The sequence below is a fragment of the Pantherophis guttatus genome, chromosome 2, assembly GCF_059756535.1.
Source record: "Pantherophis guttatus breed Tessera chromosome 2, ASM5975653v1, whole genome shotgun sequence".
NCBI lineage: Eukaryota > Metazoa > Chordata > Lepidosauria > Squamata > Colubridae > Pantherophis > Pantherophis guttatus.
In genome coordinates this window covers 118,411,786-118,436,411 of record NC_142064.1, presented here as the reverse complement: position 1 = coordinate 118,436,411, position 24,626 = coordinate 118,411,786, and the positions used below count along the sequence as shown (strand labels likewise).

Here is a 24,626-nt window from a genome sequence, read left to right as displayed (position 1 = left end):
TCCTTTGACTCTATAGTTCTGATTAACAGTATTGATGCAACGGTAATAATCACTCAAAGAAAGTTGTGACAAGAACAGCAGCATCAAAAGCAACATACCTAAATATAAAATATGTGTGAGGATTTTCCTCTCCAGGTTCCCTGTGCTACAGGGAAAAACTCCGAAAAACCCAGAGCTGCTACAGACTCACCTTGTTGGTAGTCCAACACGTATCTCAGGATTCTCCCATTAGGATATTTTGGAGGCATCCACTCTAGCAACACTGCTGTGTCCGAGAGATAGTCCAACTGAAAGAATTCAGGGGTGCTAGGTACTATGTAAGGAGGCAAAGAGAAATGGAGAATGAAGGGCACAAGGAATGTAAATGGGAAGGAGAGGGTTATAAATGGTGAGAAGTGGGAAGAAAGCTGTAGTAGACAGGGCATGCTCCAGCCTTTTGGATTCTCCAAATACTTGGAGCAAATTCCCATTAGCAAGAACAAGCCCATCAAAACAAAAAAATCTATCTGCCATTTTGCAAAGCATTCATCGCATAATGCTTAATTTATCTACTCTGTCTTAGTATTGCAACCAAAGCCACAACAGAGGTCCTGATAGAATGAAATCACTGTTGTTATGGAGAGAAAATAAAATTATCCTACAGTACAATGGATGGCAAAGGTCAAGTCCCAAAGACAGGCATGTCTTGAGTCGTTTTTGACTGCAATGCTGTACTACAATTTTTCTGCCACTATGAGGGTGGGAAATAGAGAGTTTGATGTCTCTTCTACATGACGGTAATACTACACTACAAGAGCCTATCATAAGCACACAAGTTGGGAGATGGGTTGAGGATTACCAGACCACAAAAAATGAGGGGTCCTGAGTTCCAGAAATGGATTTCTATGACAGCTCAAGCCCAATGAAACATCTTATTCTGAAGATCAAGACAGTACCTTTACTATAATCTTTTAAGATTTAAAAATAAATGTTTTTCCCATAGAGCAGTGTTCCTCAACCTTGGCATCTTTAAGTGCATGGAGTTAAAGTGCATTCTGGGAGTTAAAGTCCACAAAATCTTCAATTTGCCAAGGTTGAGAAACACTGACACAGAACTTTTGAGGAAGAGGTTGTCAACCCAAGGGCCTTGCCTTCTCTCTAGCTTTTGTTTTTAGTGGTTTGCATTTTTATTGTTATGTTTTTAGAATTTGTGAATTTAGTATGAATTTTAGATGTAAGTCCCCAAGAATCTATGATTAAGACAGCATATAAATGATGCTAACTAATGAGGCCTTCACTATCTAAATTTTAATAACATAAAGAAAAACCTAATTTCCTCCAATCCAGAAAAATCCAGCTTTATCCACATACTCAGATATACAGTAATATACTTTGCCCATTTTTTACTATTATTCCTCCTATTGCAGTGCTGTCCCTCATTATATCCTTTTACAACCCCTAAAAGATTGTCCACACCTACCATATCATTATTTCTGTATAACAATAATAGTACCAATAACAGCAATAGTTTCCCCTCTTCATGCAAATTTTTACTTTTAAGACAATAGTTTCTACAAACTGATTAATTGAGTGGGCAGGGGAATCTGTGGTTATTAGAGGCTCATTTTAATTTATTTGATTTAGAATTAACCCTTCTCCAATTCAGTTTTATGCCTTATACACTATTTCCCTGGTTGCACTACCATATTTTCTCATGAAGTTAAAATATCTTAAATGGGGTTGCCAAATAGGAAAACAGTTGGACAGCCTGGGATTTGTTTCGTTTCAGCACATCCCATGCCTTTCAGACCTGATTTGTGAGCAAAGTATTTCTGCGTTCACACCTCATGTTTCAACTCTTTTATACATTCTGTCTAATATTCTGCACATAATGCAAGGTCTAAATAAAGTAATATGGACGGGGAGAGCTTCTAGAAGCAGAAGTTGGAAAGAAGTTCAGAAGGTGGATAGAGGGAAGCACAGATTGAAAGGTCTGAGGGCGAAAGGCTGCCGGTTCTTACCTCCCTCAGGTGTAACAAACTCCATGGCCTCGCTGCGGGGCCCCTCCCCCCGCCCATTCAACACTGCCAGCTGAACCTGGTACCGGCTCCAGGGCCTGAGGCCCCCCAGTATGACTTCAGACACATTCCCCAAAATCAGCAGCTCCCCGTGGGAATGGAAGTGAAGATGGGTCTGTCGACGGCTACGTTCTGCCAGGGTTCCCAGCCTGGAGTAATACACCTGGTGGAGGTGGAATTTCAGAGAAAGAAAGAGAAAGAGGGAGAAATTATTTGCCCAGATTTCAAGACACCCACATTCACCAGCTCACTCAATATTGGCAAGTTTTTTGAAAAATGCCTGTCATCGTAAGTGGAATCGCTCATTCCTCCCCTCCAAAATGTGTTGGAAGAGTGCCTCTGAGCATGTCAAGAATTATGTCTCCTTCTTAATTTGTATGAATAGAAGGCATACAAGGCCAAAATGCTTTTCAGCACGTATTGAATGTTCCCTTCCCTGAAGGGCACCTTTAACAAGGAATCTCTTGCAAAAAGCAGGGAAATGATACAAACAAAACATACAATTTCTGGGTTTACATTCAGTTGTAATTCTAGCCTGGTCAGTAAACTTCTGGCCGAATGGCAGTTCTATTCAGAGTCTTGCTGAAGTCCCACAGGCCAGTGTTTACCCTGAGTTTAAAAAACAAAAAAATTAAAAAGCAATTCTGCAGCAAATCAATCTCAGTTCTGTACCATAAACATCCACATCTTGTAACCTGTGTGGATATATTATACCTGAGGACTGTCCACAGTTCCTCTTACGTGGTGAAATTTATTCTCCATCAGTTGACTCTTTTTACATTATTTACTCTGATTTTACTACTTGGAGATGCAATATTACAATAGCTTGGGAATTTATATGAAGGATAAAGTTTACAGTATGAAGGCAGTTAACATGATTTATACGAGATATAATGTTTACCATAATTGTGACAGGACAGATTTCTCTCTATCCACCCACTCCGGATTTGGAGTTTTCCAAATATTTTGAATTTTAACCCATAATACTCCAGGAAGTCTGCCCTTTGAGGATTCTAGGAGTAGTATTACCATACTTGGGCTGTAGAAATCTAGCCAATCACTAGATAAAGCCAATTCTAACATATCTCGAGGGCACCAAGTATTTTAAAAAGTGCTTCAAATGCTGTCCTCCAGGATGCAATGCGAAGTTCTTGTGCCATACCTTGAATCCCTTAAGATGTCCCCAAATTTTCTCTCTGTTGGGAAGGATCCAAGAAAGCTTGATGGTAGTGCTGTTTATCATCTCGATCAACAGATCTTCAGGGACAGCCTCGGGCACTAGGGAAAAGAGGGATCCTTTACACTTTCAATTTCAGCAAGAAAGGAAAGGGAGATGAATGTTCAGTCTGATAGTTCTACAAAGAGACATGGCATCGGGAATTCTGCAAGTGCCAAGACTCCAAATCCCCAAAGAAAGCTCTATTGGGGAATTCCTCTATTAAGATAGTCCCAAATGTCACAAAGTAGTACAATAGCAAACTTTTTAGTTGTACAATATGCTTTATCAACTTTATTTATTTATTTAATTTATTTTATTCAATTTGTATCCTGCCCTTCTCCTAGTGGACTCAGGGCTGTGCACAGCCAGAACTAAAACACATACCAATACAAAATTTAAATTTTTTAAAAGAATTATATGACTTTGGCCCCAAATTTAAAACATTCAAACTAAAACCCATTGACAATTTAAAAGGCTAAAAAAAAAAAAAAGGGGGGGGGGGTTTCACGCCAGCCCTGCTTGATGGAAAAGAAAAGTTTTTAGGGCATGGCGAAAGACCCGGAGATCCAATACCCTTCGTATCTCCAGGGGCAAATCGTTCCAGAGGGCAGGAGATGCCACAGAGAAGGCCCTCCCCCTGGGGGCCACCAGACGACATTGCCTGGCTGATGGCACCCTGAGGAGTCCCTCTCTGTGGGAGCGTACTGGTCAGTGGGAGGCTATCGGCGGCAGAAGGCGGTCCTGCAAATACCCAGGTCCTATGCCATGGAGCGTTGGAAGCAAAGTTGGCAAAGGGGGGGGGGAATCAGAAATGGCATTCCCCATCCTTCTGAACAATACAGTAAAACTCTTCCCTGCCACCATGAGAGGAAAAAAAAAGTTGGAGTATCACAGGAGGCACAAATATAAATTAAGATGAAATCTCTAACGTACTGTGCAATCTTAGAAATGATTACTAAGGAATCTCCCAGTGAGGTTAGCTAAGTAGGTTCAGTATTGGAATGTTAATTGGGTCAAGGTTTTCCAGAACAAATTTCAATTTGAACTTTTGGGAAAGTTTTAGTTGAAACTGCTGGCTGAACAAGCAGGCAATAGCCCACCCTCAATTTAGAAAAAATAAAATCCAGCAATTTCAAGGACCTGTCTCCAGTATTTTTTATATACATATAACCAAGATGACTATGATAGTGAAAGCAATAACTGAATTCTGTCATTAAAGACTTCTGTATGCTTAAAACATCCAATTATAAAGGACTGTTGGTGTAAACTGTTACTTATATTTTTTGGCAGTTTCTGCTGGGTATGGATGAGAAGTAAATCCTGCTCTACTTGTTTTACTGAGTAGTAAAACCATTCCCCATCCAACAGAGCTATCTGTCCTTGAAGGCATTATAGGAGAAAAGCCACAAAAGATTGTGGCAGTGTTTCCCAACCTGTGCAGCTTTAAGATGCTTGGACTTCAACTCCCAGAATTCCCTAGCCAGCATTGCTGGCTGGGGAATTCTGGGAGTTGAAATCCAGGCATCTTAAAATTGCAAGGTTGAGAACATTGGACTATGGAATTCAAAAATTAGGAGCAGCAAAAATTTTCTCACAGCAATTTTCAAATTAACAAGCCCACAAGGATGCTATCAGACTCCTTCTCACTGGAGGAAGCAAAAGTAACACATTTGAATCCTATTTAGAAAATAACTCTTACATAAACATGGGAGGTGAGGGATCATCTTACATCTAAAAGATGATAAAGAAGATAATCACAACTTTTTTCTTTTTCAAAAACACACATTTTCAGAAATAAGGATTTAAAAACTACCTCAGAAATGTGAGAGAAATGGAAATCTTAGATGCAGGGTGAAGAGCAATGATAGCATAGCAATGTTCTAGTGAATTGTTTGAAAAAGAAGATCGATGCTCAGCATCTAATTTGGTTTCCTGCCATGGTTGGTACTGAAATAATCTACATTACCTCCACCCCTCCTCCATTTGATACCTCCAGATGTGCTGGGATTAAAACTTCCTCAATTTGTAACATAGCTGAGTTTTGTTGAATCTATGGGCACAAGGGAGGAATGGATCCCCCATTACTCACCATCCTCCCCTGAATAACCTTTTTCAGGTTCAGGCTCAGGCCCTTTGCCAAAATCATTCTGTGCTTGCACTTTGATCTCATAAGGTGAGAAGACAGGGGTATCTGTCACCAGTACAGGAGGGTCTTCAATTTCAACCTCATCCCATTGGCCTTCATTCTCAAGCCGCCACTGTACACGATACTTCATCATTGGGGCATTCCACTCCTTGTGAGGCAAGGGCTGAAAAATAAGCAGGAGGAAGAGGAAAAACTTCATTGTCAAGCTTCATTGAATGGGAACACTTTGGCAGAGCACTTTCCAATAATCTTTTCAAGCCGTTTTGAAGCCGGGCATGAGATCACTTTTACTCCTGCATAACATTAGCAAATCAAAGCTGCACATTGGCCTCAAACAGAGGAAGGTACTGTAATCTGGTGACCTACTAATTAATTTGGATTATTACTCTTAGCAGCTCCAGCCACCATAGCAGAAGAATTGTGAGAAAACACCCTTCAAAGAGAAAACAGAAGCTTTTCATCATCTCTTATAATTCTAGAACTCTAGGTTTAGTTAGTTTATTTATTGTCATTGCACCTTGTACAACAAAATCAAATGCCATGTTCAGTGTACATTATAATTATAAAAATAAAACACAAACATACATCCTTCACATTCTATACAACTGAATTGAAAACCGATATTGAATTAATATTGCACTATACAGTAGAATTCAATATAGTTACTGCCCTGGGATAGAAGCTGTTTTTCAGCCTATTTCAGTGGTGGGTTTCAAAATTTTTTACTACCAGTTCTGTGAGTGTGGCTTCGTGGGTGTGACATGGCTTGGTGGGCGTGGCAGGGGAAGGATACTGTAAAATCTCCATTCCCACCCCACTCCAGGGGAAGGGTACTGCAAAATCCCCATTTCCTCCCAAATAGCTGGGAATTGTGAGGCAGAGAATAGATGGGACCAGTCAGAATTTTTACTACCGGTTCTCTGAACTACTCAAAATTTCTGCTACCGATTCTCCAGAACTGGTCAGAACCTGCTGGAACCCACCTCTGGCCTATTTGTCCTTGTTTTTATTATCCTATACCGTCTGCCAGATGGTAATAGTTCAAAAAACGGGTGCCTAGGATGAGATGGCTCTTTAAGAATGTTTTGAACTTTCTTAAGGCAGCGGGAGCTATAAAGCTCTTCCAAAGAGGGGAGAGGGCAAACAATGATCCTCTGGGCAATGATGTTAACCCTCTGGAGTGCTGTCCTATCTGCCACTGTGCAATTGGTAAACCATACACAGATGCAGTAAGTTAAAATACTCTCTATGGTGCAGCGGTAGAAGGTCATCAGCATGGGACCTTTAGGTCCCCTAAAAAGACAAAAGCTAAAAGATTTGTGAGAGACTAAATAATAGGCTTTTTGCACCACAGAGTGCATGGATTCTGCTATCTTAAAAAGCAGCAGTGGCTATCAACTCTGCTTTTATTACCCTTAAAAAAATATTAGAAAAATCAATGGGGGGATAAAACTATCAATGACTATTAGTCACAATATTTTCAGGATCAGAGGCAGTAGGCCTCTTGACACTAATTGCTCAGGAACACAAAGAGAAGGTTTCTATCCTGCTCTTGTCCTATCCATGGCTTTTCTGGGGCATTTGAAACATTATAAAGTTAATCCTAGTATAAGATGTGAATGATTAGCAGGTGATTATTTCTTTGGGCAGCTTCTTTTTAAAAAGTAAATTCATGGCAGGGATAAATTAATTGTGTTGGTGGATAAATTAATTGTGTTTATACATAATGTCAAGGCTTTTAAATTATAGTGATCTTGTATATACGTAAGAAAGCTATAATGAATGGACTCACGCATCTTGCTTAATTTAAGTGAACCTCATTATATCTTAGGATGAACTGTGAGCCCACCAGAGGTGGGTTTCAGCAGGTTCTGACCAGTTCTGGAGAACCGGTAGCAGAAATTTTGAGTAGTTCGGAGAACTGGTAGTAAAAATTCTGACTGGCCCCACCCCTATCTATTCTCTGCCTCCTGAATCCCAGCTGATCGGAAGGAAATGGGGATTTTGCAGTACCTTTCCCTTGGATTGGGGAGGGAATGGAGTTTTTACAGTATCCTTCCCCTGGAGTGGGGTGGGAATGGAGATTTTACAGTATCCTTCCCATGCCACGCCCACCAAGCCACACCCACAGAACCGGTAATAAAAATTTTTGAAATCCACCACTGGAGCCCACCCATCCTCTTGACAGTAGCAGCTTTTAATTAAAAGGAAAAATGGGCCATGACTTCATGGAAAGCAAGATAAGAAATATCTGCTCAGAAGGGTATGGAGTTCTCATGACCGATGCACTCATGCAATTGCATTCAGAATTTGCAATCTTTGCGGGTCAACAGGTGCATACCAATAGATACTGCAGTTTTGCACAGCTGTGCAGTTAAAAGACTGAGAAACATAAGCCGACTCCATGTTGGAACTGGGTTCATGGAGACAGCCTGCCATCACAGGCAGAATAGAGGATATAAATTCAACAGATCTTTGAAACGTTTAGCTGTGCAAGAAGATAGTATAACCTGTTACAGGGACATAGTTAACTGAAACAGATGACAAATTTAGAGCTTTTGACTATTAAGCAAAAAGAAATCCTTGAAAAATCACTGAACTATTACAATTTTTTATAGCAAACTTAGAAATAAAAGTCCATCTTTAAGGGCACAGGTTTTTCTAAGAATTAGCAATGTGGCCTTCTAGTTGACTGTCTGCATAGGAGAACCCATGCTGTCAAATGGAGGCCTTGGAAGTTGGTGTAATATATCCTGCTGTCTCCTTGAGAAATAAGTTTTCTCAAATAAGCAGAGAATATCTCAGTGAGAAAGTCAACCTTCAGTTGCCTTTGTCACTGTGGGGTTATTAAAATGCATAGTGATAGTAGCTGGAGAAGGCAAGAATAAATCTTAGTAATGTGAAGGATTAGAGCAAACACCTATAAAAGTGATTTAATCCAGTTATAAACCATCTGCCAATTTCTGATCATTAATAGAACTTCAGACACTGCTTGTTAGTAGATGCAAACAGATGTAGGCTGAGCAGAAGAAGAGAAGATGAAATGGTTCAGATTAGAGCATCCATTTGTGGAATGATTATATCCAGCTTAACATGGCTGGCTGGTTTTCAATATTACCAGTGCGATGTCTCACTGAATGCATCCATTTCAGAGATTAAGTAGTAAAGCAAAGCAAATCTGCTAAGGAACCACATATGTAACTGAAGAAATGGAAGATGTTTTGAAAAGTAATTTTGGGAACCTAGTAGTTTGAACATGGAAGTTTAGGGACAAGGACATTTAGCATTTAAATTAAATTAAATTAAAATAACATTTATATTGTCGTTTATATTATATAGGTTTTCCATTAGCAAGATATGGGTTGAATGAATGAAGGATGTAGCCAAGCCATTTCATAGGTCAGAGGTCTCCAACCAGGGGTGAAATCCAGCAGGTTCTGACAGGTTCTGGAGAACCAGTAGCGGAAATTTTGAGCAGTTTGGAGAACTGGCAAATACCATCTCTGGCTGGCCCCAGACTGGGGTGGGAATGGAGATTTTACAATATCCTTCCCCCAGGAGTGGGGAGGGAATGGGGATTTTGCCCATTCCCCTGCCATGCCACCAAGCCATGGCCACTAAGCCACACCACTCCCACCAAGCCACACCCATAGAACCGGTAGTAAAAAAAATTGGATTTCACCACTGTCTCCAACCTTGGCAACTTTAAGACTTGTGGACTTCAACTCCCAGAATTCTGGCAGTTGAAGTCCACAAGTCTTAAAGTTGCCAAGGTTGGAGACCCCAGTCATAGATAATGTAGGCAGTACCTGGATTATAATTAGTGCATTGATTGAAAGATAAAAATGATAACTGTTTCACAAAAGGGATAGTTTTCTCTTGTAGAGAGAAAGTGGAACGTAGGTCTCTGACTTCTGGGCCAGAGATTATAATGAAAAGTCACCAGATTGTGATGAGCCTGCATCAAAGTTGAAGGGATTAGAACTTTGAGGCAGACCACTGGGTTAACTCGATCCCAAAATTCAGGAGCAGATCCATGGAATATAGAAGAAGAGTAATAAAAGGAGGGATTCTTTTTTAATATATGAATTACCAGTAGCTGTGAATTATGCAATCAAAGAAATGACAAGTTTAGACCTTTTTTCCTTTAATTTCCTTTAGGCTAAAGAAAAAACTGAAGAATATTACACTTTTAATAGCAAAGATGGAAATAAAAGTCCATCGTAATATTACCAGAATATTACACCAAAGAAACGTGGGTGTAGAAGACAAATCTGTAGCCTTTGGGCATTGTTCCTGATTGAAAATACCTTTTCCAAGCAAGATTTTCATTCATAGTGCCTTCATTAAGTCAAGTCATTGTTGAGTTGAGATTAGGGTTTACAGGAATTTTAGCAATTGAATTGTCATTTCTACAGAACTAATTTATTACCTGGCTTAGGAAGGGTTAGGAATATAACAATATAATAAAAAATATGTGGGTATTTCAGATATGCAGGAAGCAGAGGCCTGGCTAACAGGTGCGATTTATTTCATATTTCCTCTGTCTTGGTGATAGGAAAGTCAACTTCCGATATTTATAGTATAAAGAGATAGGTATCACTCACAGTAAACTAGATAACTGAGCTCATCCTATCCAAATTCCCAGGAAAGAGAATAGTATTTTAAAAATACACTCTTTGTAGCTCAAATTAGAAGTCTGAACTTCCCAAAGTAGTGTCCATCTTAGTAATATGATCTTCGATGGGAGTAAATAAAAAAACGTAAGTCAGAAGAATCCCGTTGCAACAAGGGGTTCCTGTCCCTCAGCAACAGGTCAGTCTGTTGTATTTATTCTTTGATTTCCCATCTTGTTATGACCTCTTCTTATGCCAACTGCATACTGTTCACTCTTGATTTTTGTTGCAACAGCCAGAATCACGGCACCAGAAGGTTGTCAAATTGGAAGTCAGAAAAGGGCTATGGAGTAGAATATGCTGCTTTTTCTGCCCCTGGACTCATGGCTATCATGACAGATAGCAACAACAGAGCAACAGCTGAAAAAATGGAACATGTGGCAGAAGAGAATGAGCCTGCCAAAGATTTTCATGCTTGTTGTTTTTAAACCATACTGTCATTGTCTGTACATTACATTCATCAATTAGGGATGTACGTCTGGTGACAACACGAAAAAGGGCCTTCTTGGTGGTGGGCCCTTCTTTATGGAACATCACTCCCCAAGAGGTACAGTTGACTCCCACCCTGTTGTCTTTCCAAAAGGCCCTAAAAAAAGTTTTGTCAGTGGGCCTGAGGACCATGAATGGAGATGGAGCCAATCAAGAGGTTGATTTGATTGTGTTGTTCATGTCATGGGGAGTGGAATATGGGTTTTTGTATGGGTTTTTATTATATGGTGGATTCTTTTAAATTTTGTAAGCCACCAGGAGTCACCTATGTGTAAGTTGGGCTGCTACATAAATTTGTTTAATAAATGAATAAACGGGAAAGAATGGCAGTCTGCCACTTCCTTTTTAAATGTCAGCCTGAGTAGTTATGTCAAGACCAATTGCTTGCCATGGGTAACTACCCAAGTGGCCATCTAAACAAGAGATACATTACTTTTCCATCTCTTGATACAACATGAGGTAAGCAGCAATGGCCAAATCTGGAAGGAAGACATTGCTCAAGAAAAGATTGAAGAAACCATGCATTGGAAGCATCACATGTCTCCAAAACACCAGCAGATGGAGGCACAAAGACAGACAAGATGGGGGCAAGAAAAAAAGCAAACATCTTATAATAAGGTATGTTGCAAATTTTCCTCAGTGGTCATCTTTTTGTGCTTTCAGCTAATGCCTAAAGCAAAGTTAAAGTTTGCCTGTTAACAGTTCTCAAATGCAAATATCACTTATAAGCAAGGCTTACTTTTTGTCTTCTCCTTAGGAACAATCAAGCAAACAAAACCTTTTAAAAAGTGATAAACCAGTATTATGCTCTTAATTCTACTGGGGAAATGCTTAAAATCTTAGGGTTTTTTTCCCATTAAATTCTTCTGTTCATTTCACCTTCTCTAAATAAGAGCGTGATATGCCTAATGCTTCTTGATTACAAAGCTAGTTTTATTATTCCAATTGTCAAAGCGCTTCTGGGAATCCTGTTGGCGTCAAGAAGAAAGGGGATTTCCATAACCAACTCCCCCTTTTCCATAAAGAGAAACACATTTCTAATTCAGGAGACAAAAAGCAACTGGCATCTTTGAAATGTGTGGGATTTTACATGGCATCTTCTTCTAGGCGCTACAAATGAACCATGTGGAGCAACCAGTGCCAGGCCAGCTGTAGCAGGAATAGCAGCTGAATTTAGTAGAAACCTCTCTGAAATGAAGCATCTGGCATCAGTTCCCTCCTGGGAATTCAGCCAAAACAACCTATCATTATGACAAGCGTGACAATTCAGGGACAATTCTGGAAGAGAAGCACACTGGTATGCTGCCACCTATTTCTGCTGGAACGCAAACAACATAGCAAACCCAAACAGAGTTAAGTGACTAAAATGGACAGTTGGGTTGTGGGGGCATACACTGCTTCAACACAAACACGACTTCCAGACCTTGCAACACACACATTTTCTGTCACTCCCACACACGTGGCAAGTTAACCACTGGCACTAAGCTAAAGAAAGGAAGATTCACCATGAAGTAGCCCATATGATTTTGAACGGCACAGGAAGCCAGCAAAGTAATAGCAAGTTAACATATTTACACATAAGCAACTTATCTGTATTGCTGTAAACTGCCTTAAGTGCTTACAGATGCCTAATGGCAAAGTACATGTTTAATAATAAATAAAAAAAACCACAAAAGGGAAAGTGGATGTGAAAAACATATAGCATCAAGAGCTTGATAATACAGAATGATCTTTGATTCCCATTTAAATTATTAAATGAATTACGTAGAAACAAATCACACTTTCTCAGGAGGAAAGGCCACAATCAAGAAGACGTTATTAAAAATCCCTTGCGTACTCATCCACTTGATCTCTGGGGGCAGGATATAAACAAAGACAGCTTATAAAGTGTGGTCATGTTTATATAACTGTGTGAACTGAGAAGTTTCAACTTCAGATATGACAGGAATGGAGATACACTTCCATCCCAAAGATCCATCAGGGCACAACTGTTTTCAGAGCATTGCAAAATTCGGGTAGTTGAACAGGATGCGTGCAACTGGATTTGGAAAATGCTGATTTCCTTGAAAGCAGCAGTGGTGCCTTCCTCCTGAAGAGACCATCCTTCAGTCCCACCATATGGGACAGTTTCAGTCCAATCTGCTCCAAGGATAGAATAAAGAGGCTTGCAAAACCCAAATGTAGATCTCTAATCATGTACGACATTTAACTAGAGCCTTGATAGTACAGTGGTCTAAGCAGTGGTCTAAGCAGTGGTCTAAGCACCCTGTTATTAACACAGCTGCCTGCAATTACTGCTGGTTCGAATCTCTCCAAGGCTCAAGGTTGACTCAGCCTTCCATCCTTTCTAAGGTAGGTGAAATGAGGACCCAGATTGTGGGGGCAATAAGCTGTCTTTGTATAAATATACAAAAGTATGAAGGCTATTGCTTAACACATTGTAAGCCGCCCTGAGTCTCCGGAGAAGGGCGACATATAAATTAAAGAAAAAAGAAAAAAAAACCTACAATTGGGACCAGAATTTCTATTGCTAAGCAATAGAAGCTAAGCCTTTTTTTGCCACGTTATTGAGTGAATAACTGCAGTTCTTAAGTGAATCATGTGATTGTTAAAAGAATCCAGTTTGTCCCATTGACTCTGTTCTTGGAAGCTGACTGGGAAGGTCGCAAATGGCAGTCAATCCCGAGATACTGCAACCCTCATAAATATATGCGGGTTGCCAAACACCCAAATTATGACTACCTGATTACGGGGATGCTGTGACCATCATAAGTGCAAGGACCAGTCATAAGTCACTTTTTTTCGTGTCATTGTAATTTTGATCAGTCACTATATGAAAGGTTTTAATTTGTGAACTACCCATATGTTACTTCCTTTGGGGGTCTGTTTAAGTTTCCTATGTGCCTGACAATGTTAAGCCCATGGACTGTGTTCATGATGGTGGCAGGGGTGGGTTCTAAATTTTTTTACTACCGGTTCTGTGGGCGTGGCTTATTATGTGGGCGTGGCTTGATGATCATGTGACAATTCTTTAGGATTTAGCAGAGGTACTGGTCTAACAGGCTTTTAACTGCTTGCAGAACTGTACCAGTCTACCCATTTATTTTTGCAGGCACTGGTCTACTCATGTATTTTTGCAGGCACTGGTCTACCCATTTATTTTTGCAGCCACCGGTCTACCACCAAACTGCCTTTTACCACTGATCAGCTGTAGGGCGGCCCTTTGAAGCCCCACGGCAAGAGTTTAAACAGTTTTTTTCCTTATAGCCCATCATCTGGGACTCAGGAGGCAGCAATAGATTAGCGGTGGGGCCAAATAAAAGGTAAGAATAATGCAGGGGGGGCGGCGGGGGGAGAACCGGTTCGGTGACGTCATATCATCACTGCTACCGGCTCCGCGGAACCAGCCGAACCGGGAGGAACCCACCACTGGATGGTGGGCTATATTTGTACAGACAAGCTCAAGGACGTTATAAATTAGAACCAATCTTTCCATGAAAAATAAATCCACCAACCTTGAATAATTACACAAAAATCAGAATTTCTTTTCAGTAAAAATTCAACAACTCTAGCAACCACTCCTTGCGCTACAACATAGTCCTACAAATGATGCCAGTGGCATTGAATCTGTGGGTGAGGCGCACAAGAGATTGGGACCAATATCACTGAGGTGAAAGAATATTTTACCGTCCAGGTGATGATCATATTTGTGGTTTCATTTCCTTCTCCTCTGACATCAGTTGGGTTTCGCTCAGGTGCTGGAAAACAAAGAGATTAGAGTTATACTGAGATGTCTGTATGTTTTGAATCAACCAAGACCAAATATCCACTGTGTCTCCCAGACTGAAAATGCCTGTCCCAGAGGCATTAGGAGCCAATGTTTGTGGGGCAACACTATTTTATGCATGGGATGGTTGGGTTAACTTTTACAAGGACAATTGCCCAAAACAAGGGTCCATCCCTATTGCCTTCTTCCAGCATCTTGAACTTTCTTACCTGCGGGATCTGTGGCATGACTGGCAGACCGGCTACTTAATTCACTTTTCCCCTGGTCATTGCTGGCCTGCACATAGAAGTTATAATTTCTGAATGGAGAGAGGTGAAGAATAGCCCATGGCTGGTTTCCTGGGACCGTAGCTATCCATTCCTTTTCTGCTGGCCCAAATTTGGTTTCTTCACAAAACACGTTATATTCTGTGAGGAAGAAGGGAAACATCATCTCAGAGTTTGAATGATTTTTTTTTAAAAAGCTTATTAAAATTGCTATCACCTTTCACTAGGCCCTTATGGCTTTCCTAGGTTCATGCTACAAGCTGAGGTAAAATGCACCTGTACATAGATGAAGCTAATTTTTGGTTTGGTATGATCCAGGCATTTGGGTTAATTCAGTATTATTTATTATTATTTATTTTATTACATGTATTTATATGCCGCCATTCTCCCGAAGGACTCAGGGCGGCGAACACAAGTTAAGAAACAAGTACAATAAAATCCCATTTTAAACCAAATAACTAATTAATAGTAAATAATAAAACCCGGAATCAGAGTCAGCCTATTTGTTTGAACAGCCAAGTCTTCAGGTCGCGACGGAAGGAACGGAGATCAGGAGCCGTCCGGAGCTTGGTAGGTAATTCATTCCAGAGGGTGGGAGCACCCACAGAGAACTCCCTACCCCTGGGCACAGCAAGACGACATTGGCTCGCCGTCGGAACCCTGAGGAGGGCGGCCCTATGTGAGCGAACAGGACGGTGAGAGGCAGGCAGGAGAAGGTCCTGCAAATATCCTGGACCTAAGTCATGTAGGGCCTTATAGGTGAGAACTAGCAGCTTGAAGCGGACCCGGAGAACCACTGGTAACCAGTGCAGCTCACGCAGGAGGAGTGTTATATGGGAATAACGAGGGGCTCCCGTAACAACCCGTGCGGCTGCATTCTGGATCAGCTGGAGTCTCCGGGTGCATCTCAGGGGCAGGCCCATGTAGAAGGAATTGCAGTAATCCAAGCGGGAAGTAACCAGGGCATGAGTGACTGTGCGGTCATCTCGGTCCAGGAAAGGGCGCAACTGGCACACCAGGCGAACCTGTGCGAAGGCCCCCCTGGTCACGGCCATTAGATGGTCTTCTAGGGACAGCCGAACATCCAGGAGGATACCCAAGTTGCAAGCCCTATCAATGGGGGCAAGTCTTTCCCCATCTATCAAAAGTGATGGGGCCTCTGAAACCCGAGATGCCGGCATCCACAGCCACTCAGTCTTAGAGGGATTGAGTTTGAGTCTGTTTCTGCCCATCCAGGCCCTTACCGCCTCCAGGCAACGGGACATCATGGAAAGGGCATCTTTGGGGTGGTCTGGGGTGGAGATGTATAATTGGGTATCATCAGCATATTGATGATATCTCACCCCAAAGCCATGAATGATCTCACCCAGTGGCTTCATATAGATGTTAAAGAGTAGGGGGGAGAGAACCAACACCTGAGGCACCCCACAATTTAGGGGCCTCGGGGTGGATCTCTGCCCTCCCGCCCATACAAACTGAAAGCGACCCGAGAGGTAGGAGGAGAACCACTGTAAGACAGTGCCTCCCACCCCCACCCCCACAAGTCGCTGCAGTAGGATACCATGGTCGATGGTATCAAAAGCCGCTGAGAGGTCAAGTAAGACCAGGATGGAGGAACAGTATCTCGATTGACTGAATAGTTTCTGTATTTCTACACATATACAGAAACAGAGAAATGTAAAGATGGCATTTTCACCAATGTCTGATTTATATCTAGCTTCAAAATTCAGGGGTATCTCCAAGGAAGCACTGAATAGTCATTTTACACATCACAGACAACTGCATCTTTTCAACCAGTCTTTTTCATTTGATTGCTTTAAACTGTGCTAAGTCACAAGCAGCAGTGGCAATATAAACAAGGAAATATAAAGTGGCTGTTTATTGTGCTTTCTATTGTGCAAATATTTTCTAAGAGCTGCTCTAAGAGAAAAATAGAAGCCAGGGATGACTTTGATTGACCTCTTGCTTTGCTCACCCAAACTGCTCTCAAGTAGAGACATCCATGGAATGGTTCAAATGAGACGTAAAGGATGAAAGCAGTGCTGTAATGTCAGCTCTGCCCCTTCCGTACCCGTGTCGTGACCCCGCACGCGGATACAAAAGAGGCCAAGGTTGTGGTGCAACAGTGCTGCTTTTGTCATTTTGATGAAAGCAGCAGGCCTTGTGGATGCCTTTTCCAAAGGGAAAATCCACAAGTTAATCAGAGGTCATTTCTCCCTAATGGTGAGATACTCGGCACGATTCCTTACCCTTTATTTCTCTGTTGTGGTTATCTCCAGGTGTCCATGTCAGCTTTACCTGATGATTCTGCTGCCTCTGCACCTCTAGATTTGACACAGGGCCAGGTATGCCTGACAAAAAAAAGATAATAATGAGACAGCTGCTCATCTATCTGTCCTCACTACAAGAAAAATCCAAGATTTTTTTCCCCCATATAGATTTTCCAAGCCTGTCCCACAATATGAAATTTAGAATTCTTTTACTCCACCTTCAGGGACAGAATTACAACATTAATTATTACAAATTATATGCTGACAGCGTAATCCGCGCCATTTAAAGCTGATTGAATTTGTAGCCTTTAAAGTTATTGATTGATTAAATGTAATTAAAACTAGCTTGTTTAAATAGAGGCTTATTTTTGAAAATTCTGAACTTATTTGTCAGTTTTCTGTACATTTGTGGCTCAAAGCCATTATTCATTGGGTTTCAGTCTGTATTTTTATAACACACTACAAAACAAATTCACCTCATTAAAAAACAGACCAATGTCTGCTTTGTCTTATACACTATGTTTTTATATATAGCTAAAACATAAATTATATTACATATGTATGTAAATTATAGCATTTACATTTATACTATAAATTTTATTTTACAAGTCACTTGAATTGAGGGATGGGCAGCAAATAAATTTGATAAATAAATAAATTTTGTTATCAATACTTAGAATTCTCCACATTTCAGCGAACCATCCCAGTGGTGGGATTCAAAATTTCTTACTACTGGTTCTGTGGGCATGGCTTGATGGGTGTGGCAGGGGAAGGATACTGTAAAAACTCCATTTCCAGCCCACTCCAGGGGCAGGATACTGTAAAATCTTCATTTCTACCCACTCCAGGAGGAAGGTTACTGTGAAATCTCCATTTCCACCCCACTCCACTCCAGGGGAAGGGAAGGGTACTGTAAAATCTCCATTTCCACCCCACTCCACTCCAGGGGAAGGGAAGGATACTGTAAAATCTCCATTCCCTCCCCACCCCACTAACCTGCTCTCCAGTTCCATGTGCAGGGCAACAAAAGAAGACCCAGCCGATCAGCTGGGACTCGATCAGCTAGAACTCAGGAGGGAATAGATGGGGGCAGGACCAGTCCGAGGTGGTATTTGCCAATTCTCCAAACTACTCAAAATGTTCGCTACTGGTTCTCCAGAACCAGTCAGAACCGGCTGAATACCACATCTGAATATCCAGCTTAATTTTAAACTTCCCAAATAATATCCCATTAAAATTAATTAATTTACCAATCAGAACATACCATCTTGAATTTCTGAGGCCTAACTGGAATCAACCGATGGCAAAGCCTTTTCTTACTCAGATAGTTCCTGACTTATGACCACAATTGAGATCAACATTTCTGTTTTTAATTGAAACATTTGTTAAGTGAATTTTGACTCATTTTACAACATTTCTTGCCACAGTTGTGAAGTGAATCACTGCAGTTGTTAGGTTAGTATTATGGTTGTTAAGTGAATCTGGCTTCCCCATTGATTTTGCTTGTAAGAAGGTCCCAAAAAGTGATCACATCACCCCAGGACACTGCAATGGTAATATATATATTGCCAAGCATCTGAATTTTGATCACGTGACCATGAGGTTGCTGCAGCAGTGTGAAAAATGGTCATAAGTCACTATTTTGGTGGCATTGTCTCTGAATGGTCACTAAATGAACTGTTATAAGTCAAGAACTACCTGTAATTTTTATTTTTAAAAAAAAAAAGAATTTAAAATGAATTAAATAATTAAAAACAATAAATATTTTAACAGAAAAAAGTAAAGAAAGTAAAGAAAATAACAGTGCAATACAGAAAAGAGCCTTTTCGGTAGCTGTCTCAATGCTATGCAATTCCCATCCCATTGTGATATAATTTACATCTTTAATTACTTCAAAACATAATCTGAAACCCTGTTTTTGTAACTGGCATTCCCTTCTTGAAATTCATGTATATTTGGTATATAACTGTGATATAATTACTGTTATTTTTATTTATTGACAAGTTGCTTTGGTTCAATTCTGTTTTTATTGTTGTAAAAGTGCTGTACTATAGATGGCTTTGCCAGAAATATACATGGGCCAAATTGCAAAAACAGATACACAGCAAAAAGCTAGTATTTTTTTTTAAAAATACCAATTTGGTACCCATGCGGCAGGAATATCACTGCATCCCTTTCAGATTTCCCTGGTCTGAAGTTTAACCTCAAGAGAGAAACAATCCAGATCTAATCTTTCTTTTTTTGATACTTGCCATACACCAAAAGATTGGCACTTTTTTCTACAGAGTCAAGAGTGGTCCAGGCCAGGCAGCTGTATGTTCCTTGATCAGAGAAGTCCACCTTGGTGATGGTCAGAGACATGTCACCAATGATGTATCTAGGGAAAGACCAACATTCAGTGTAAAGTTAATGCAAAAATTCCTTTGAACCCTAAACTTTTATTCAACATGATTGTACTCTTTGAACTTACTTGTTATCGTCATCTGATTCTTCAATATCTTCACCATCTAGGCGCCATTGGATACCACGCTTTGGAATACTCTCATCAAACAGTACCTTGCAGTGGAAGGTCACACTCTCACCTTGCTTCTTTTCCATGTTGATAGGTCCCTCTTCAATCTGTGTTGCTCCTGGAATAGGGATGGAATACTGTATTGTAGCTTCTCTGCCCATGAACTCTTACTGTAGATATCTCTCATACATTTATCCCATGTGGCTTGGTTGTTTTTTTTTAATCATTCTTCAGCATGGCTTGAATGTGTCCTAATACAACTATGACTGGCCCAAGACATTTTCCATCTTGAAAATGTCAGTCAGTAGCAGTTCCTCATTTTCACCTTAAGGAAGTAAAACATGACTCCTTCCACTGAAAATTTGTCCTACACTTTTCACAGAAACTGTCTTCTCAACGCAGACTAAACCACAAACAAGACAACATTTTAGGCTGCCACATGCCTTGAAAAAGCCAGAAAAAAACATTTTCAACCAATCTTTTAGTGCTACTCTTTTATTAAGTTCACATAAAGCTTAATCACGATTTACTCAATTGAGCTAATTTTGGGTTTTCACAATGCACTGAACCATAAAGGGTCTGTGTGGGCTGAATTCACACAATTTGGTAGGCTGAAATTATTATTATTATTTTATTATTATTTATTAGATTTTTATACCGCCCCCTCTCCCGAAGGACTCGGGGCGGTGAACAGCCAGAATTCAAAAACATACAATATAAACATTAAAATACATTTAAAACAGAATTAAATCCAAAATGGCTCCCCAATTTAAAACCCCATACCCATGCCCTATAAATAAGACGAATTTAAAATTTAAAATTTCCACAGTTAAAAGGGAGAAGAAACTAGGCCAGGCCAGCTTGATAGAATAGAAAGGTCTTAAGCGCGCGGCGGAAGGTGCGCAGATCCGGGATCCTACGTATCTCCGGGGGGAGCTCGTTCCAAATCGTAGGTGCCCCCACAGAGAAGGCTCTCCCTCTAGGGGCCGACAGCCGGCATTGTTTGGCCGACGGCACCCGGAGGAGCCCCTCTCTATGGGAGCGTACTGGCCGGTGGGAGGCTATTGGTGGTAGCAGGCGGTCCCGTAGATAACCAGGTCCTAAGCCATGGAGCGCTTTAAAGGTGATAACCAGAACCTTGAAGCGCACTCGGAAGACCACCGGGAGCCAGTGCAGCTCGCGCAGGAGAGGTGTTACATGGGAGCTCCATGACGCTCCCATCACCACCCGCGCGGCCGCACTCTGCGCCAGTTGGAGCCTCCGAGTGCACCTCAAGGGGAGCCCCATGTAGAGAGCGTTGCAGTAGTCCAGACGAGAGGTAACGAGGGCATGAGTGACTGTGTGTAGAGAGTCCCGATCTAGATAGGGGCGCAACTGGCGGATCAGGCGAACCTGATGAAAAATCCTCCCGGTCACGGCCGTCAAATGCTCTTCTAAAGACAGCCGTGAATCCAGGAGGACACCCAAGTTGCGAGCCCTATCCGTGGGGGCCAATGATTCGCCCCCAATAGTCAGCGATGGCGTCAACTGACTATATCGGGATGTCGGAAACCACAGCCACTCGGTCTTGGATGGGTTGAGCCTGAGCCTGTTCCTCCCCATCCAGATCCGTACGGCCTCCAGGCACTGGGACATCACTTCAAGGGCATCGTTGGGGTGGTCCGGGGTGGAGATGTACAGCTGGGTGTCATCAGCGTACTGGTGGTACTTCACCCCGAAACCACGGATGATCTCGCCCAGCGGCTTCACATAAATGTTGAACAAAAGGGGTGAGAGGACCGATCCCTGCGGCACCCCACATATGAGGGGCCTCGGGGTCGACCTCTGCCCCCCTGTCAACACAGACTGCGACCGGTCGGAGAGAAAGGAGGAGAACCACCGTAGTACGGTGCCTCCCACCCCCAACTCTTCCAACCGGTGCAGCATGATACCATGGTCGATGGTATCAAAAGCCGCTGAGAGATCTAACAGGACCAGGACAGAGGAGCAACCCCTGTCCCGAGCCCTCCAGAGATCATCAACCAACGCGACCAATGCCGTTTCCGTGCTGTACCCAGGCCTGAAACCCGACTGGAACGGATCCAGATACGACGCTTCATCCAGGTACTGGGGAAGCTGTCCCGCAACCACACTCTCAACAACCTTCGCCACAAAACGAAGGTTGGAGACTGGACGATAATTAGCCAATATTGCCGGGTCCAGGGAAGGCTTCTTGAGGAGGGGCCTCACCACCGCCTCCTTAAGGGCGGCGGGGAAGACACCCTCACCCAATGAAGCATTTGTAATCCCCTGGAGCCAGCCTCGCGTCACCTCCCGGGAAGCCAGCACTAACCAGGAGGGACACGGGTCCAACAAACATGTGGTCGCGTTCAATCTACCCAGAATCCTGTCCACGTCATCTGGGGTCACAGGATCAAACTCATCCCAGATAACAGTCTCAAGACCCGCCTCTGTCGCTCTCGCTGGATCTACCCAGTCAGAGTCCAGACCTTCCCGAATCTGAGTGATTTTGTCATACAGATACTGAGCAAAATCCTCGGCTCTTCCCTCCAAGGGGTCCTCCCGCGCTTCCTGGTGAAGCAGGGAGCGGGTCACCCTAAATAGGGCGGCCGGGCGATTATCTGATGACGCAATAAGAGCAGCATAATGCGTACATTTTGCTGCTTTTATCGCCACTAGGTAAGTCCTAATATGGGATCTTACCAGTGTCCGGTCCGATTCAGAAAGGCTAGCTCTCCAACTACTCTCTAGGCGTCTTTTCTGGCGCTTCATCTCCCTCAGCTCCTCGGTAAACCAAGGCGCCAGGCGAGATCCACGCCAGGTCAGAGGCCGCAAAGGCACGACTCGATCCAGAGCCCCAGCGGCCGCCCTATCCCAGGCGGCCACTAGGTCTCCAGTCGAGGCGCGAGCCAGAACCTCAGGAATTGGCCCAAGCTCCGTCTGGAACCTGTCGGGTTCCATCAGGCGCCTGGGGCGGTACCATCTTATCGGTTCCGCCTCCCTGCAGCGGGGTACTGCGGTACGAAGGTCAAGGCGAAGGAGAGAGTGATCCGACCATGACAAGGGCTCAATGACTACATCCCCTATCTCAAGATCACTCAACCACTGTCCAGAGACAAAAACCAAGTCCAGTGTGTTTCCCCCCATGTGCGTAGGGCCATGAATTAGCTGGGTCAGGTCCATGGCCGTCATGGAAGCCATGAACTCCCGAGCCACCTCAGATGTCTCACCCACGGACGGCAGGTTGAAATCCCCCATGACCATAAGTCTGGGGGTATCAACCGCCACCGCGGCGATAACGTTGAGTAGCTCAGGCAGGGTTGCTGCCACGTGGCAGGGAGCCAGGTACGTGATCAGCAAACCCATCTGAACCCCATGGCCCCACTTCACAAGGAGGGACTCACAACCAGCTGTCTGAGGTACAGTGGCCTCCCTCGGCCTAAGGCCTTCTCTAATAATAACCGCTACTCCCCCGCCCCTCCCCTGTGACCTCGGCTGATGGAATGCGTGGAAGCCTGGTGGGCACATTTCTACCAGAGGGACCCCTCCCTCTGGGCCCAGCCAGGTCTCCGTAATACCCGCCAGGTCCGCTCCCCCCTCCTGAACAAGATCACAGATGAGGGGGGCTTTATTTACTACGGACCTGGCGTTGCACAACATCAGACGAAGGCCCGGGCCATGAGGATCTGTGCAACCTGGCGAACGGGTGGAGCCTTGGGGGCCGGAACACCCTACCGCTTGGAGACAGCGGGTGCGTGCTCCCTTAACATGATATGGCCCCCTGCTCCCGCCATATCTACCCCTCCCACTCACAGTACTGATGGTAAAAACACAATCTGAACAAGCTCGACCCCCTCCATTGCCCCCGGGTCCCGCACCCGCCCCGCCGCGCGTCGTGGCCGGGCCCAACCCTCCCCTTGGTGGGTTATCCCCCAAACCCACGACCCTAATTCCAATACCACCCCCCACCCCCCTCCCCAAACCCCTTAAAAGATTAGACATAGACAATTTTAAAAAACCCCGCAACCCCCTCTTTGCGACATGCCACCTCTCGGGGTTCCAAAGCCCGTCATCGAGGTAGGCCCTCGATAGAGTGGAGGGCCAAGCCTGCGAGAGGGGGGAGTCTCGCAGACCAAGAAGCTCCGCTGCTGAGTACAGTTTGGTCATAGTGGCTAGACATGACCATATCCTGAGGGTCCTTAAAAAGGACAGAAATGTTGTTAGTTGTTGATCTATGGTTCAGTGTATTGTGTAAACAAATCATTTCACATTTGATAGCATCACAGTTCTCTAAAACATCCATTACATTTGCTCCCAAGTAAAACTGCCATCTACTTAATTTTAAATAAAAGTCTTCAGGTCGTTTTCCACATGAAGAGATTATCCTTAAGCCATTCTCCACACTGGAGAAAAGACAATACATCTTTAGGTACAAAGAATTTATTAGCAAGCATAAATAAACACCAACTTCCCTCAACCTCATCCCAGGAGGGATATGAACTCTCGGAAAGGCTTGCCAGATTAAAAGCTTAGTTTGATGCCACAGGCAGATGGCCTGGCAGAACCTCATCCACGTGGGCATTGGTAGGGAGGCAAGGAGGAGGCAGATGATAAAATGAGCATCACAACATTGTATGCCATGTGTGTGTGTGTGTAAGGAATAAAACATCATGACACAATGCTCATTTCATTGGATTTTAGAAATGCCTCTGATGTTACAACCAATAGTAAAAACTCTGACATAATCTGCCACATCCACTTATGAAGTGGAATGTTGTGGAAGAAAACAGTTTTAGAGGATTTAGCTGAAAGCCACAGTACTTTGTTCCAGGTTACTTCCTTCCTATCACATCTCTTATGGTCAACTATTTTCTGTCATATTTCTCTTTGATTTAATGCATGGTTGGAAAATCTGGTCTCACCTTTGACAACCAGGCGAGCAATGATGGAGACATTGTTTTGATCATTCTCAGCCAAGCATGTGAAGTTTCCTGCATCTTCACGTCGGACTTCCTGAAGTTTCAGGGATCCATTTGTGAATATAAAGGTTCGTTCGTCTTTTAGGGCAGGGTTCATGTCTTCCATAAACCTGGGAAATGAAAACGAGAATGGGGTCTGACAAATAGAAATCTCTCCCTACAGTACATTTCAGTGCACTCAGAGTTGCCGCCATTTCTTTTGCAACACAATCCAGCCCCTAATAA

General features: G+C 42.9%; 1 protein-coding gene and 1 long non-coding RNA gene across 12 annotated transcripts in view; one reads left to right on the top strand and one right to left on the bottom strand.

The window, feature by feature from the left end:
- LOC117675506 (uncharacterized) overlaps positions 1–16,962 on the top strand; it is a 46,279-nt gene extending 29,317 nt beyond the window's left edge. Inside the window, exons 3-4 of the long non-coding RNA XR_015732359.1 lie at positions 11,047–11,205; positions 16,920–16,962. This is a non-coding gene — a long non-coding RNA (uncharacterized LOC117675506). The remainder of the gene's footprint in view (positions 1–11,046; positions 11,206–16,919) is intronic.
- The window catches only part of L1CAM (L1 cell adhesion molecule), a 102,056-nt gene that overhangs the window by 25,828 nt on the left and 51,602 nt on the right, over positions 1–24,626 (bottom strand). For all 11 annotated transcript variants that reach the window (XM_087886574.1, XM_087886575.1, XM_087886578.1 and 8 more), the window contains 10 exons: positions 24,345–24,511; positions 19,381–19,540; positions 19,163–19,287; positions 16,890–16,991; positions 14,584–14,781; positions 14,275–14,345; positions 5,366–5,585; positions 3,220–3,335; positions 2,001–2,220; positions 191–313 (listed from right to left, as the gene is read on the bottom strand). In XM_087886574.1, the coding sequence (XP_087742700.1) occupies positions 191–313; positions 2,001–2,220; positions 3,220–3,335; positions 5,366–5,585; positions 14,275–14,345; positions 14,584–14,781; positions 16,890–16,991; positions 19,163–19,287; positions 19,381–19,540; positions 24,345–24,511 (1,502 nt within the window). The remainder of the gene's footprint in view (positions 1–190; positions 314–2,000; positions 2,221–3,219; positions 3,336–5,365; positions 5,586–14,274; positions 14,346–14,583; positions 14,782–16,889; positions 16,992–19,162; positions 19,288–19,380; positions 19,541–24,344; positions 24,512–24,626) is intronic.